General features: G+C 43.7%; 1 protein-coding gene across 7 annotated transcripts in view; it reads right to left on the bottom strand.

Moving 5' to 3' along the window:
- The window catches only part of GOLGA4 (golgin A4), a 125,089-nt gene that overhangs the window by 28,796 nt on the left and 79,086 nt on the right, over positions 1-17,207 (bottom strand). For all 7 annotated transcript variants that reach the window (XM_051858951.2, XM_051858947.2, XM_051858948.2 and 4 more), the window contains 5 exons: positions 15,860-16,038; positions 11,549-11,680; positions 6,692-6,847; positions 1,050-5,254; positions 391-512 (listed from right to left, as the gene is read on the bottom strand). In XM_051858951.2, the coding sequence (XP_051714911.2) occupies positions 391-512; positions 1,050-5,254; positions 6,692-6,847; positions 11,549-11,680; positions 15,860-16,038 (4,794 nt within the window). The remainder of the gene's footprint in view (positions 1-390; positions 513-1,049; positions 5,255-6,691; positions 6,848-11,548; positions 11,681-15,859; positions 16,039-17,207) is intronic.

Genomic DNA, 17,207 nt, shown 5'->3' with positions numbered 1-17,207 from the left:
ACCAATGCCCATATGGGATGCCAGCACTTCAGGCCAGGGCGTTAACCCGCTGCACCACAGCGCCGGCCCCTCACCCAGAATTTAAGATGCACTCATTCTACAACAGAGAGCCTGGGTTCAAATCCCAGCTCTGGTTCCTGACTCCAGCTTCCTACTAATGCAGACCCTAGGAGGCAGTGGTAATGGCTCAAGTCCTTGGGTTCCTGCACCCACATAGACTGCAGACCCAGCTTCAGCCTGAGCTAGCCCCAGTTATGGTAGGCATTTGGAGCGTGAACCAAACGGGAGTTCTCTCTGTCTCTGTTTCTGCCTTTCAAATAAACGAGTACCTTAAAAAATGGTCTCTGCTGATTGTGATTTATTCCTTGCTGAATTTAAAGCTGTACTTACTGATGGTTTCTTTTATGGTCACTTCCAGCTCCTGCTCCTTCTGTGCCAGCTGGGTATTAAACTCCCTCATCAGCTGTTTCAGGGTGGAATTGTGCTTCAACTCAAGATCTTCCTGCTCCTGTCTGAGCACAAAAATGCAAAGCATTACCCGCTGCCACAGGGAGAAGCTTCAAAGACTTGTCTAGTCTTCCAAACGGTGCACACGCATGATCTCACTGTATAAAACCTTCTAGCTGTGTGGTCTGTATGGGCACAGGAAACTTCTGGAAGGACATATAAACTATGATTACCTCTAGGGAGTAGTCCTGGGGACTGAAGAATTTTCCTTTTCCACTTTAAATTTTCACCTTATACATCTATGTTATATAATAATAGTGCTAATGCTAAAAATAATAAGATAAAAAGAAAAGTTACTGGGTTATATACCTAACAACCACAATCTTACACACAAGGTTTTCCTTCTATGTGGATATGGAATAATACTGCCTCATGCCCTAAGTTGTTTTTATTTCTCCTCTGTATTTAACTTACGGATTTATGTCTTACGCTTTGGGTAGGGGAAACTGACCCAACTAGCTTGAAATAACTGTACTAGGCACAAAAAGGAATCTCATGCAGGAGCACTGCCTTAGAAATGGTCATGCTGAAATAAAACTTACTTGATTCTCGCCTCCATTTCCTGTTCGCACTCCTTCTTCAGGATGTCCAATTCTTGCTGATGCTCTCTCCTCAGTGTCCGGAGGTCTTTCTGCAGCCTGATGACCTCCTTGCTCAGCTTCTGCTTCTCGCGCTCTGCCCCGGCTAACTTCAGCTCCAGGTCACTGTGCGGGGCTTCCACGTCACTGGGCGATCTGGGTTGGACCACGTGTGGTTTGGACTTTTGCTCAGCACTTTCACCCAAGGCTGCTGTGGGCGTATTTTTTCCATCCATCTGCTGTTGCGAAGCCTGTAATTTCTCATATCTTGAGGTCAACTCTTGCAATTCAACCCTGTGAACTTCCTTCTCTCTCACCAAGCAGGAGTCCAGTTCTTTCACCTTTTGCTCCAAGATCTGACAGGTGAGTTCCTTCTCCTGGAGGGCTGTCTGGACATCGCCGACCACACTGTCCTGGGTCTGCTCTGCCCCCGTGTCGTTTTTCTCTCCCTCTTCTCCCCCAGGCAGGGACATTATCAAGGGGGATTTCTTGCTTTGTCCCTCCAGTTCTTCCTGAAGATGATTCGCCTGGGCCTGAGCCTCCTGTCTCTCTGCTGCAGCTTGCTCCACCTTTGCCAGGAGCTCCTGGTATTTGCCCTGCATTTCAGAATGAGAAGAGAGTGTCTCTTCTTTTTCCCGCTCGAGCCTCTGCAACAGCTTTTCTTTTTCAGCTAAATCTCTCTGTAAAGCACCGATTTTCTCCTCACATGCCTTCTGCACGCAGCCTTGGGAATCTGCTTCATGCGCAGGGCATGCCGCCACACTGTTTGCTGATATGGGTAAAACTGATGTTTCTGATTGTGGTGGACTTTCCACTGACTTAAGTTTTTCTTCCAAGAAGTGAACTTCCCTCTCTCTTTCCTGCAATTTTGTACTCAGCTCACACAAATGGCTTTCTGTGTCTTTTTTATATTGCTGTTCTTTCTCTTCCATTTGAGATAACAACTGCTTCTTGATGGCAGCGATTTTCTGCTCCGCTTTCTTCTTTAGTTCTGCTAATTTTGCAGCACTTTCCAACTCCAGTCTATCTTCCAAAGCCTTTAGCGCCTCCTCTTTGCTCTTCATACTTGAATTCACCTCTTCCAATTCTTTCTTCTTAGTTTCAAGTTCAGCTTCCATGAAAGATACTTGCTTTTCAAAATTTAAAATTTTTTCTTCAGCTTCTTTAACCCTATTGTCCTTTTCTTCTCCCATCTCCTTAAAGTGCTGAAGTTTCTGGACCAATTCTTTCTGTTCGATATCCTTTTGTTGATTATGATTTTTAAGAATTTCATTTAAGGACTCAATTTCCACTGTTCTCTGAGTAACCAGGTCCTGTAATTCCACAATTCTTGCTGTCTGACTCCTTACCTTGGTCTCTAAGTCACACTCCTTCCTCTCCATCTTGGTCTTCTTCTCTTCCATCTCACCCTTTAAACCTTCCAACCTCTCAGTCTGCTGGCCCAGGTCTTCCTTCAGCGCCTGTATCTGCTCATCCTTTTCCCCAGCTTCCTTTGCTTTCCGCTCAAGCTGCCCCTGCAGCTCTCCAATAGTATTCTGGTACTGCGCGTACCTCGACTGTGCTTCCTTCTTCCACTCTGAGAGCCTGCTGGTCGAGCGGTCTGCCTGCTCCAGGGCGGAAGCCTTCTCCCTACTCAAGGCACTGACTTTCAAAGACAAGTCCTGCACCTGCTGCAGCAGTCCGCGCTGCTGCTCCTCGTGCTGCCGACTGAGGGATGAGAGGGCCGCCTCCTTTTCGGTCAGACTGGCACTCAGCTGAGCGCTCACGTCAGCCAGCTGTTTGCTAAGGCTGCTGACCTCGGCTTTCTTCTCTTTCAGCTCCTCCTTCATCAGGGTGACAGCGTTCATGTTCTCAGACAGCTCCTTCCTCAGCTGGGTGATGCAGGACTCCTTCTCTGAGGCGGCCTGCTGCTGACTGCCCCCTTCCTTCTGCAAGGCCTCTTTCTCTGCCACGAGACCTTCAATGTCAGCCTCCATGCTCTTAATTTGATTTTCTTTTTCTTCTAACTGATGGGTAGCTTGCTGAAAAGAACTATTCAGCGTGTTCTGCTCATCTGTTAGCTGCCTAAGTTGTGCTTCCAGTTGAGAAACTTGGCGAGTTTTAACTGACAGTGCCTCCTTAACTTTAGTCGTGTGGTGCTGACAATGGGAAAGCCTAGAGAGGATGGCGTTGGTTTTACTACGGCTGAGGTTGACCAGCTCACTTGTTTTCGTTTCTAATAAGGCTTCCATTTCCCTACAGTACCCACCTAGCTGAGCTGCTACTTCCTCAGACAGTTTTCTGAATTCCAGGCTTTTGTCTTCTAGGCTTTTCTTACTTCTTTCATGGGAAGACTGCAGGCGCTGGAGCTCCGCATCTGCCGCTTCCAATCTGTGGGTCAGTTCTGCCACCTTGAGCTCATCTTTCTCTGCCAGCGTCTTCAGCTCAGCCAGCTGGTCTTGAAGGAAAGCATTTTCCTTCTGTGAATGCTTCCAGTCGGCCTCCAGCGTTTCAAGCTGTGCTGTCAGTGTAGTTTCTTGACGCGTGAGAGAACTGACGTGAACAGACTTCTCCTTTAGCTGCTCCTGTAACTCACGCAACGCGGTCTCCTGCTTCACACCCTCTTCCTTCCGCCACGTCAGCTCCCTGCTCATCTCCTCTTTCTCACATGCAGCCAGGAGTATCTTCTGTCTCAGCTGCTCCGCCTCGTGCTCTTTACCCTGCAGCTGACTCTCGTGCTTCTCCTGAAGCTCCTCGGCTTGCCGATGAAGCTTCTGCTCCCAGACTGACCTGACATCATCGAGTTCTCGCCGGTGCGCCTCGGCGAGACTTTCTATTTGCTCCTTTTGGTTTGCTTCCAGTCTTGACACTGCGTCGTCGATTCCCGCTGAGCTGGCCTGCGCCATTTCCAGCATTTTGGCATTGAACTGCTTTTCTTTCTGACTGAGCTCCAGAGCTGTGTTCTCAAGCTCCTTTTTAAGTTTGGCTTCCTGATCTAACAGCTTCTTCTTCAGAGTTTCCTGCATCTCTTTGGCCTTCTGCTTAATTTTTTCCATCTTTTTTTCTTGATTTTTAAATTTAGTTTCGTATTCCTGTTGCAGAAGACTGACACTGTCCTCCTTGGCTGACAATTTCTGTTTGAGTACCTCAATTTCTTTGCTCTGTCCTTCTCTCATTTGTAAAATTGTATTTTCCTTTTCCATCAAGGTTTGCTTTGTCTGCTCCTGCTCCATGTTACTGTCTTTAAGCTGGCGCTCATAGTGTTGGGTCAAAGAGTTAACTTTCTGCTCCATTTCACTGTTCTGCTCTTTAAGTTGCTGCATTAAGTCCTGCACCTGGATTTTGTGAGTACCCAACTCAGTACAAATCTCTTTCTTCTGTGTTTCAACTTCAGCTACCTGTTTGGTAAGAAGATCTTTTTCTGTTTCCAAATCCAACAACTTCTGCTGCAGCTGCGCCACCTGCTCTTCACGAGCCGTGGCCCGCTCCCGGGCGGCACTCTGGTGCTTGGCGGATGCCTGCTGCGCCTCCTCTTCAGACCTTTTGATATCTGCCTCTAGGTCTGCTACCCGAGCCTGGTGCTCCCTCAAATGCCTGTCCTTTTCCTCCAAGAGAAGCCCGAGCTGATTGATTTGATCTTTTAATGCCTTTTCCGTTCTCTGCATCGATACCTCTTGTTCTTTAATGATACTGTCAACCTGCTGCTGGTGGTGACTTCTCTGCTCACTGAGCTTGGCTTCTAATTCCTGCTTCATCCCGTCGGCGTGAGCCTTGAGAGCAGAGAGCTGCTCTTCCAGCGTGTGACGGGCCTTCCAGACTTCTGAGAGCTCCGAGGATAAGGCCTCCAGTTCCGTCTGCTTCGCCTCCAGCTTCTCCTTCACCTCCTCTATGCGAGCCTGGCAGCGAGCCTGCTCCTCCTGCAGCAGCGCGGCTCTCTCCTGCTCACACTCCCCTCTGAGCTGCGCCACCTCAGCCCGATGCTCCTGCTGCAACGCATGGAGTCTTTCAGTCCACAGCTCCTCCTGCCGATGCTGCAGGCTTTCTAACTCTGTCTTGTGGTTTTCAGCCATGACTGTAAGTTCTTTATTGTGCTTATTTTTTTCAGCTTCCAAATTAACAGCCAAATCTTCTGACTGACTCTTGCTTTCTTGTAAGCTTTTTTCCAAAGCACTTTCCAATTCAAGAATCCTCTGTTAATGAAAAGTTGTAGTTTTATTAAAGTGCATACTTGTTCACCAGCAATAACATAAAACATGATGTCTACCACCTAAAGATTAAAATGTAAATAACTTTATCTAAATGACTTTACATACCATATGAAACTCAAGAAAGAAGAAAGAATCTGTGCCCAAATAGTGAAGAAATCTAAGAAAATATTATATTTTTAATACAAATCATAATTCCAGGTAATTCTTGTTTGGCTAACCATTTAATCTGCCTGTATTTTCGAGAATATTCTACCTGGATAGTAAAAAAATAATTAAATAGAAAATAAATAAGTTAAAATTAAATAAAAAAGAGTAACTTTTAGAAGGAAAATGGACTATTTTCTACATTTTTATTTTAAGCCCTACAATTATAGTTTATTTTCATAATTTAATTTTGCAAGAAAAATATCCAATTTTTGCACCCTCAAAATCATGATTTACAGGGTGATTTTTTTTTTTTTCAAAAAAAGAAAGGATTCATACAAATTTTACCAAAGAGTCTATTCTTTCAGGAAAATATGAATCTTGACTCTGAAGGAAAAAAGAGCAAATTAAGGTGAAGTCACAGAACGTCAGAGCTACAAAGGTTCTAAGGGCTTTACCAGTCCATTTCTTCATGTGACGGTGAGGAAATTAAGGTACAATTAATTTTACCTCCTAGGTACCCATTTCACTCCACCATGCCACCTTTTCTAAATGCTGGGAATGGGAAAATAAAGCACAGTTTTAGAGCTATGGGCAAGATGTGCAACTGTTTCACTGCCTAAATCATCAGAGTAAGAAGTCCAAAAAGTCTAAACAGCAGTCGGTTTTCCAAACAGGCAAAACATGTCAAATATTGCTAAAGGAAGGGCCAAAGGGCCTTAAAAATGTGCACAATGAGACATATTTACAAATATGTTCATTAAACTATACTCAGGGACCACCATCATGGTTTAGGGGATGAAGCCACTGCTTGTGATGCCGGCACCCCTTATGGACACCAGTTCAAGTCCCGGCTGCTCCACTTCCAATCCTGCTACCTGCTACTGCGCCTGGGAAAGAAACAGAAGATGGCCCAAGTACTTGGGCCCCTGAACCCACGTGGGACACTGGAAGATGCCCTGGTTCCTGGCTTCAGCCTGGCCTCACCCTGGCTGTTACTGCCATTTGAGGAGTGAACCAGCATTTTGAAGATCTTTCCCCACCCCTGCCACTCCCTCTCTCTCTCTGCCTTTCAAATAAACAAATCTTAAAAAAAAAAAAAAAAAAGAAAACGAAAAAAAGACTGTACTGAGAATGGAAAAATTGGGGAAAACTTAAACAGAAAAGCGGGCGTTAGTATAACTCAACTGTGATACAAGCAGAGAATGGATTATGACCAGGACATGGCAAGAGATGAGTTTCACGGCTCTGGGCCTGAACACTACTGAAACTTACAGTTCTGTAAGTCTCCGCTTCCTGCTGCAGGTCCCGAAGTTTATTTTCACTCTCTGTGAGGATTGCTTTTTTCTGCAACTCTAACTCTTCCAGGGCCAAAGATTCTTGCTGTTCTTTCTCTTGGGTAATTCTCAAATATTCTAAATGACTCTTTTCCTGTGCCAAAAACAATCAATAGTACCATCTCAGACGCCCATCAATCTTTAGCACTCCTGCAGCACCTCCATGGGGATCACTCCTTTCATTTGATCTGCACCCAGTTCCCCAGAGCAGGCAACATCTTTACCTTTCTCCTCCCACACTCCACTCTGCAGAAACAGGGCCCTTTGGCTCTTCCAGTGTGGTGGCTCAAGTTCTGCTACAATTACTAATGACATGGAAGGTTTTGTTCCAGCAATCCCTTGTGTCTGCTATTTTTCCATTAGTTAATATGTGAGCCAAAGTAACAACGAATGCAGGGCTGGCACTGTGGCATAGCGGATAAAGCTGCCACCTGCAGTGCCAGATCCCATATGGGTGCCAGTTCGAATCCTGGCTGCCCAGCTTCTAATCCAGCTCCCTGCTAATGCATCACAGAAAGCAGCAGAAGATGGCCCAAGCACTTGGGCCCCTGCCACCCTCGTGGGAGACCTGGCTGGAGTTCCTGGCTCCTGGCTTTGATCTGCGCCAGCCTTTGCCATTGTGGCCATTTCTGGAGTGAACCAGCAGATGGAACATCTCTCTCTCTCTCTATCTCTCCCTCCCTCCCTCCCTTGCCCTCTCTGTAACTCTGACCTTCAAATAAATAAATAAATCTTTAAAACAAACAACAATGGATGTGGTAAGTCATACAACTGTCATTACCTCTTCTTCGCAGAGTTTGGTGTTTCAACTCTAGATTTAGAAACTAGGTATTGAATGTATATAATTCATAAGCGATACTTCACTACACCGAGGAACCCCACATGCCAACAGCAAATCAGAATCAGAAGACTGCTTGTGAACATAAAGAAAAGATCAAGGAAATCCCTAGAAACTAAACCTACAAGATAATCCTCTCAGATGATCTGGGCTGCTTCCCCATCAGTCCTGAAACGCCGCTCTGACTCTCCTTACTACAGATCAGTATGCATACCCAACGCGCTTCCTATTTCGAGAAGAGGAGTTCTAAAGAGCACTTTCAGCATTAACACATAACTGTAAACGTCTTCCTGAACTCCTAGTAAGAAAAGTACACATATCTATGTATACCTTTTGCTTACGGTTCATATTGCCAAAGCAATATTTTCAGTTCACAATACTCTGGTGAAGCACACTCCTTTAAATAATAATTCTGTACAATGTTAAGGGTAGATCAATAAGAAAATAATTTCTACAATACAACACTGATTTTAAAATATTTTAAATATACTATATTTTTATATAAACCATATTTTAAATTAACCTCTATAGACCCATAAAAATAAAAGAGAAAATTTTAATTCTCTGTTGAATTAGGAAGGGGCTAGTTGTGTGTGTGTGTGTGTGTGTGTGTGTGTGTAGATGTGCTCTCTAATTATAATATATCTGATTTTTAATTTTTTTATTTTTTACTTTTTAATTTTTTTGACAGGCAGAGTGGACAGTGAGAGAGAGAGACAGAGAGAAAGGTCTTCCTTTCCTTTAGTTCACCCCCCAGTGGACGCTGCGGCCAGCGCGCTGCAGCCGGCGTACTGCGCTGATCCGATGGCAGGAGCCAGGTGCTTCTCCTGGTCTCCCATGGGGTGCAGGGCCCAAGCACTTGGGCCATCCTCCACTGCACTCCCTGGCCACAGCAGAGAGCTGGCCTGGAAGAGGGGCAACCGGGACAAAATCCAGCGCCCCGAGCAGGACTAGAACCCAGTGTGCTGGCGCCGCAAGGCGGAGGATTTGCCTAGTGAGCTGCGGCGCCAGCCAGAATATATCTGATTTTTAAGGTCAATATTGAAGGCTCAGTGCCCCCAAAAGCCAATTACCTCAGCATGAAATCCTTGAAGGTATTAAAATTGGACATTTAAATGTCTTCCTGGCTTCATTTAAGTTACACTTTGCTAATTTCCATGCTCCTATTCCATCATAGTTTAAATGTTCTTGTAAACTGCTTTAATTCCTTTCCAGACGACAAAGGGGGAATATAAATATGTGCCCATACATGTGTAAACTTCATGACCACAGACTAATATGCCCTCAGCCAAATGTACTATAAACCCATGTGTCCATCTGCCGCCAGAGCAGATGAGAATATTTGCTAACTCTTCCAAGAATCACTGCTCCTGGAAATTCTCAGAGCTCCAAATCCAATGAAAAATGGAAAAATAACATATGAAAGATTAAAACTTAAAATACAATTTCTTATCTTTTGGCACTAAAGTATTTTAAAACTGCACACATATTATTACCTTATAAATAACTTCATATAAAAACAAACTATATTTCTGGCATTAACACTTTTATGGTGACTTATCTAGAAGGCTTTCCCAATTGAAGAAAAATACTTTTGACTTTTTATTTGCTATCACTGTTCTATTTATCTGTATTTCATATATACAATTTTAAATCCGTAACGATATTTCCCACCCTTCCTCCCTCCCTCCTCCTTCCTTTTTAAAAAAAATTTTTGCAATAACAAAAAGTCACAGGCTTAATCTTACACTAAATAAACAATTCAACAAGTAGAAAGTAGAAAGACCACTGTTCCTCAGGAGGATAGACAAGGGATAAACGATTATCAAGAGGCCGGAACTCTGGCACAGTAGGCTAAGCTTCTGCCAGTGGCACTGGCATCCCACATGGACACCGGTTCTAGTCCCGGCTGCTCCTCTTCCAATCCAGCTCTCTGCTACGGCCTGGGAAAGCAGAAGATGGCCCGCACAAGTACTTGGGCCCCTGCACCTGCGTGGGAGACCCGGAAGAAGCTTGGGGCTTCACATTGGCCCATTTTGGCCACTGTGGCCATCTGGGGAGTGAACCAGTGAGCGGAAGGCCTTCTTCTCTGTCTCTTCCTCTTTCTGTAACTCTAGCTCTCAAAAAATAAGTAAATAAAATAAAATAGAATCTCAACATGTCAATTTCACTTTTTTTGGTACTCTATATATTAGCTAGCACAAATCAAAGAAAATATATGCTATTTCTCTTTTTGGGTCTGGTTTATTTCACTAAGCATAATGGTCTCCAGTTGCAACCATTCTGCAAAAGACAGGACTTCATTCATTTTTATGTTTTTTTTTATATAGTATATATATACCACATTTTCTTTATCCATTCATCAGATGGTGGACATCTGGACTGATTCCATAGTTTAGCTATTGTGAACTGAGCTGCTATAAACACGGAAATACAGATAAGTTTCATATGCTGATTTCATTTCCTTTAGTTAAATTCTCAGGAGTAGGAGGGCTGGGTCACTTTTCAGATTTCTGAGGAATCTCCATACTGTCTTCCATAATGGTTGCACTAGTTGACATTATCACCAACACTGTGTTAGGGTGACTTTTTCCCACATTCTTGCATGCATTTGTTATTTTTTAATTTCTGGATGGCATCCATCCTAACTGGTTTTTATCTGCATTTCCCTGATGGCTACTGATACTGAGGTACTTTGTACTTGTTGATTTCTTTTTCTTGTCTAATGGCTGTGGCTAAAACTTCAAAATTATATTGAGGGGACAGCACTGTGGTGTAGAAGGCTAAGCCTCCGGCTGCAGCGCCAGCATCCCATATGGGAGCCAGTTCTAGTACTGGCTGCTCCACTTCCCATCCAGTTCCCTCTAATATGCCTAGGAAAACAGAAGATGGCGCAAGTCCTTAGGCCCCTATACCCACATGGGAGACCCGGAAGAAGCTCCTGGCTCCTGGCCTAGCCCTGGCCATTGCATACATTTGGGGGGTAAACCAGTGGATGGAAGATCTCTCCCTCTCTCTCTCTCTCTCTCTCCTTCTCCTTCTCTCTATTTCAGTCTTTCAAATAATTTAATAAATCTTAAAAAAAAAAAAAAAAAAGAACTACATTGAATAGTAATGGTGACAGTGGACATCCCTTTCTGGTTCCAGATCTTAGTGGAAAATGCTTCCAGCTTTTCCCCATTCAATATATGCTGGCTATGGATTTGTCATATACTGCCTTGATTGTGTTGAGGAATGTTCCTTCAATACCAAATTTGCTTAAGGTTTTTATCATAAAAGGATGTTGCATTTTATCAAATGCTTTCTCTACTTCTTTTGAGATAACCACATGGTTTTTATTCTTCAATTTGTTAACGTGATGTATCACATTATTGCTTTGTGTATGATATATCACATTATTGGTTTGTGTATGTTAAACCACCCTTGCATCCCTGGAATGAACCCCACTTATACTATTTCAACAAATCTTTCATCAAAAATGAACCTTTGCTTTTATGGCTATTGTTTTCATTAATTCAGACAGCTTTTTAAATATCACATTATTTTTTAAACATTCTAAGGATAGAAAATTAGTACCGAAATTATTCTACTTATAGTAAAGATTATGCAGTCATTTTCAGGTTTTTCCTCTTTAAAATGCACTTCAAATCAAACTTTCTGAGCTTTGAGCTCTGAGTGTATTCAGTCAGGTGAATGTTTAGTTTTGTGAATTATTCTTTATTCTTTTGTCAATAAACCTGTCTTCTCCTTACTGCCAAGTTGGAAGGCACATTCACATCAGCAAATAAACAGACTGATAAAAGCTTGTTACATCAGTAAACTTAATTTTCACACAAAACTAAAATCGCACCTACAGGCCAAAGCTTCCACAGTTTCATGTCAAGCTGGGAGGCAAGGCTGCGGGACCACTTCCTAACTCTGTGAAGCTGACTGTAACAAGAACAAACAGGTACTCACAAGAGCCACCTTCATTTGCTCCTGAAATTCCCTTTCTCGGGACTCGAGCTTCTTGGTCAGTTCCTCCTGCTTGCTGGCCAGCTCCTTCTCATGGAGCGTCTGCAGTTGAGCAATTTGTTCTTCTGAGGACTTCTGGAAATCGGCGAGAGAGATAACAGTGAAAACACCCAGGATACAATGTGTAACTCCACAAATGAATCTCATTCACGCTAGCAACCCGAAAGGAAAACATCTCACATATATCTTTTTTTTTTTTTTTAATTTTTTATTTTTTGACAGGCAGAGTGGACATTGAGAGAGAGACAGAGAGAAAGGTCTTCCTTTGCCGTTGGGTCACCCTCCAATGGCCGCTGCGGCCGGCGTACCGCGCTGATCCGATGGCAGGAGCCAGGTGCTTCTCCTGGTCTCCCATGCAGGTGCAGGGCACAAGCACTTGGGCCATCCTCCACTGCACTCCCTGGGCCCCAGCAGAGAGCTGGCCTGGAAGAGGGGCAACCGGGACAGAATCCGGCGCCCTGACCGGGACTAGAACCCGGTGTGCCAGCGCCGCAAGGCAGAGGATTAGCCCAGTGAGCCGTGGCGCCGGCCATGTCACATATATCAAAAGTCACCAAAGTCATGATAATTATTTTTTGACAGGCAGAGTTAGACAGTGAGTAGACAGTGAGCAAGAGAGACAGAAAGAAAGGTCTTCCTTCCATTGGTTCACCCCTCAAATGGCCGCTACAGCTGGCGTACTGCGCCAATCCGAAGCCAGGAGCCAGCTGCTTCCTCCTGGTCTCCCATGCAGGTGCAGGGCCCAAGGACCTGGGCCATCCTCCACTGCCTTCCCGAGCCATAGCAGAGAGCTGGACTGGAAGAGGAGCAACCGGGACAGAACCCGGCACCCCAACCAGGACTAGATCCTGGGGTGCCAGCCCCGCCTGCCAGCCCTGCAGGCGGAGGATTAGCCTAGTGAGCCGCGGGGCCGGCCAATGATAGTTAAATGAAAAAACTTAGCCTAAGGCAAGAGTGTTGCTGCTGCAGGACAGTCCAACAGGGCAACAGCTCCACTTCCACCTCCAGCGGGGATGTGCCACACCAGTCAGGATGAGGAAGCATGAGGGTCAAGGCCCAGGATGCTCTCCGAGAGGGCCCTTCACTGCGGTCAAGCTATGCCTACTTCCAGGCATGCACTAGCAAAAGATCTTATAAAATGCCAAATCTCCCCACAGAAGTCTAAAAAGTTAATATAACCAAATAAAACTACCAATAGAATGGGAAGAGGCTCACGAGGTAGAATGAATGTACTAGAGCCTATAAACTGGACCAGCATTTGCTACAACAGTCGGGGTGCCACCTGGGACACCCACATCCCTGTTGCAGTGCCTGGGCTTCAGTCCCAACTCCACTTCTGAACCAGCTTCCTGCTAATGCACACCTGCCAAGGCAGCAGTTCATGGCTCAAACGCTGTCTCTGCTACCTGTATGAGAGACCCCGAGCAAATGCCCAGCTCCTGGCTTCAGCCAGGCCCTGCTCCGGTTGTTGCAGGCATCTGGAGAGTAAACCAGTGGATGGGAGATCTCAATATCTCGCTCATAAATTTATAAATAAACTAATTAAAACAAATAGCCAACAAACAGCAGAACATGTTATAAAACCAGGGTAAACATAAAAGTGCAATAGCAGCACATGGACAGGTAAAGCAGTGAAAAGGCACAGAGAATCCATAAAAAAGAGCCATACTCAATATTTTATTAACTTGGTATACAATGAAGATAATATGAAGCTGGACTATTAACAGTAACTGAAGACATTACTTTGTAGTTATCTTTAACATTTAAGCTAGATCTCTATCTCACTCCTTAAATCAAACAAATTTGAGTTGGGTCAGAGATGCAAGCATAAAAAAACAAAGAGGACAAAAGTGACAGAAGATAAAACAGAAATTTTGCTAAATTCAGAATTGAGCGTATATTTTTAAGCAGAACAAAAATCCAAATGCCATTTTAAGGAAAAAGCTAATAAATTCAATTATTGGGGAAAGAAAAATTTTCTGCACAAAAACAAAACAAGAAAGTCAGCAAGTAATAAACTGAAACACTGATGTGGATGAAGTCACCTTATATTCAAAACACTTAAGTTCACAATACAAAGAGCTAATATAAACCAGTAAGAAAAAAATCAACAGACCCAAAGAAAAATGAGTGAAGGATTTAACCAGGCAACTCAAGGAGAAAAACCAGACTCTTTTAAACATATAAAAATGTTTATCATATTGGTAAAAATCATGAACAGAACTACATTTATATCATTTTTAACACATATGGTTGAAAAGATAAAAAAGTTAAAGAACACCATCTTCATGAGGTGGAAACATATTCTAATACACTGCTTGTGAGAATATAAATCATCCTGTGTAAAGCTTGTAGCAACCAAGCAATGATTAAAATACACATAATCTTTGCCTAAGTCGTATTCTACTCCTATTCTAAAAAAAAAAAAAATTCTGTGAGAAAGTATGAAACAGGACATTCACAATTTGTAGTAGCAAAAACTGAAAATCTAAATATCCCCCACTAGAAGACTCATGAAGTTACAGGACAGTCCACAATGAGAGCCTGGCAGCCATTAGAACACAAATGGGGCATCGTCCTCAATGGTCAAACAGCAACAGATGAACAAGTCTCCTAGACAGATGGAACAGAAAAGCAAATACCCAGCGGTACATCTAACATGCTATCCTGTGTGTTAAAAAAGATTAAAGAGGAGATTATCAACAAAAAAGAGAAATTACATACAGAGACTATGAGAAATACATAAAAAAAGAACACAGTGATTTTTCTTTGGAAAAAATAAGGGACTAAAATAGAGGTAAATCTTTTCAACTGTTCTTTTTTAATCTTTTGATTATAATGCTATATGTCCATATTATTACCTTTCAAAATAATTCATTAGCTATTTTTAAGTTCTATGGTGACATTTATTACATCACCTGACAAATTATTTTTAAAATTAAGACAGAGGCATTTATAGCTAAGGCCTTGTTTATCCAATAAGTGGTCACAAATAATTTCTACCTAATGTGAAAATTGTAATTGTTTAATACTTTTGCAGAGGGAAGAAAATGTATGAGAAGGGTGTAATTTACTTCCCTCTATCTACGTGTGGAATATAATTACTCACAGGATACCTGCGATACCCTCGTTAAGTCAAAACACAGAAACCTTTGCAGGAGCTTGAGAGTACACACAGCCTCCCAGACTGAGCTGTGAGCAAAGATCAAGAGCACAGTGGGGAGTCAGTAGAGGAGTAAGAAAAAATGGGCAAATGTAAACACAACCAGAGGAAAAACAGGCAAAACACAAGGCAGAGGAAAGGGAGTGAGGAAGGGAGCAGGAGACGGGGAAGAGTTATGATGAGGATGTGTTCACATCCTAAAAACCTGGAAATCCAACTGTGAAAATAAGGTCTATATTGTTAAATGCTTTTTTGTCCACAGAAATAATGTATGTTTTTGTCTTTTATTTTGCTTCATTTTGAGAGGCACAGAGAGCTCCTATCAGCTAGTTCACTCCTGAAATGGCCACAGCAGGCAGAGCAGACGCGGCCAAAGCCAGGGGTTCAGGCGCTCGAGCAGGTCTCTGGTGTGGGGGCAGGGACTGTCCCACTGACTCCTGGGGTATGCATCAGCAGGAGGCTGGAACCAGGAGCAAGAGGAGGCACTGAAGCCAGGCAACCTGCCATGGGACACGGGCACCGCAACCGGCGCCTTAACAGGCAGACCAAACACCTGCCCTATCTACACTGCATTAGACAGGAATGATGCTTTCAAAGGCTTACACAACCTACCCCTGGGTCACCTACTCCATATGCCCCTCACGCAGACACTAGACAAGCACCCTCCTGGCTAGGCTCAGAGACGAAATGCTACTGAAGCGGCTGAGCACCACCTTCAAGGAGCCACAGAACAGCTAAGGTGCACCTCGGTTTGTGACACGGCCCACCGAAGAGCAAGTGAGGCTTAAAAGGCTCCAGAGAAGTTCCTGAGTATTAACTTCACTTCCTGGAGTGAACCTGTTGCAGGGTCTGGGGAATGAGGCAGCAGAGAGCTCTCTCTGTCTACCCATCTATTTTTGAAATAAAATAAAAATAAAAAATTTTAAAAATTATTTCATTGCTCTATCAAAGTGCCTTTTTATTATACCTTGAACACCACAAAACTTTCAGCTGAAAACAAATGAACTATTCTTTACAGTAAGATAGGAGAAAAACATCAGACTTAAGTTCCAAAATCACTGTAGCCCACTTCTATCCAGAATGATCCTTACTTTCATTATGTCAACAACCTCCTGCTTCACTCGACTTAATTCCTGCTGAAGACTGATGCGCTCCTCCTCACTTGTTTTCTCGATGGCTTTGATCTGCTCGTCCATTTCTGCCTTCATTTGTCTCCGAGCTTCCTCTGTTTTTTGGGCTGTACTCAAGGCTTTTTCAAGTTCCTCAAAAGCTACAATGAGAAGAGCAGAAAACAAGTATCTCAAGAAATATCATCACTGAGCACACGTGGGTTACATTCAATTTATGCAAACTAAGAGCAGCAGTAGCAGGACAGGTTAAAACACTCATCCCTGCTCTCAGCCGGGAGCTAGTTTTCAGTTATTCAACAAAGCAACAAGAAATGCTTGGTTACTGAAACCAGTCTGTTCACTGAGTACAGTGAGTGCAGTAGATATTAAAACTACTTAGGCTTAAGCTTGGAAGTTTGAAAAAAAAATTAAAATCACTAAAGGTTCTTCACTCCACCCCTATAAATCTATCTATAGATTTATCTATAGATAGATCTATAAATAGCAACTTCAAGAAATCTATAAATAGCAACTTCAAGAAATGAAGACTTGGCCCCACTTTTGTAGGGTGTAATTCCCAGGGCTTTTTGTTTCTTCCACAGTCCCTTCCAGCTGACTAGACAGAAATGACTGCAGTATGTAGAAAGGCACTATCGGCAAGGACTTCTTGGGTGAAACAAGTTAGAATTCAGGCCCTGCGAAAGCAGCCATCTTGGCAAGAATGGTGAGGTCTTCAGAGAGGACAAACAGGTTCTCCACACTCACACAAGACCACACAGAGATGGTGCAGGGCTGGGGAACCTGGGTACCGAAAATAAACGTCTGTTCATGTATCTGTGAACGTCGGCGTGTGTGCGTGTGTGTATATGTGTGTGCTGCATGGCTATGTGCACATATGCAAACTCAAATACACAATATTAGCATAAGTGCACCCTGTGCAATTCTATTGAGATGGTTATCCTAGAGGATCTCCTTTAGGCCTCATAGAAAAGAAGACCACAGGGGCCGGCGCTGTGGTGCAGTGGGTTAACGCCCTGGCCTGAAGCGCCGGCATCCCATATGGGCACGGGTTCAAGTCTCAGGTGCTCCACTTCTGATCCAGCTCTCTGCTGTGGCCGGGGAAAGCAGTAGAAGATTGGCCCAAGTCCTTGGGCCCCTGCACCCGTGTGGGAGACCGGGAAGAAGCTCATGACTCCTGGCTTCAGATCGGCACAGCTCCGGCCATTGCAGCCATTTGGGGAGTAAAGCAGCAGATGGAAAATCTTTGTCTCTGTCTCTCCCTCTCACTGTCTGTAACTCTACCTCTCAAATAAATAAATCAAAAAAACCT

The sequence above is a fragment of the Oryctolagus cuniculus genome, chromosome 4 (assembly GCF_964237555.1).
Source record: "Oryctolagus cuniculus chromosome 4, mOryCun1.1, whole genome shotgun sequence".
Taxonomy (NCBI): Eukaryota; Metazoa; Chordata; class Mammalia; order Lagomorpha; family Leporidae; genus Oryctolagus; species Oryctolagus cuniculus.
This window is presented reverse-complemented; position numbering and strand designations above follow the sequence as displayed.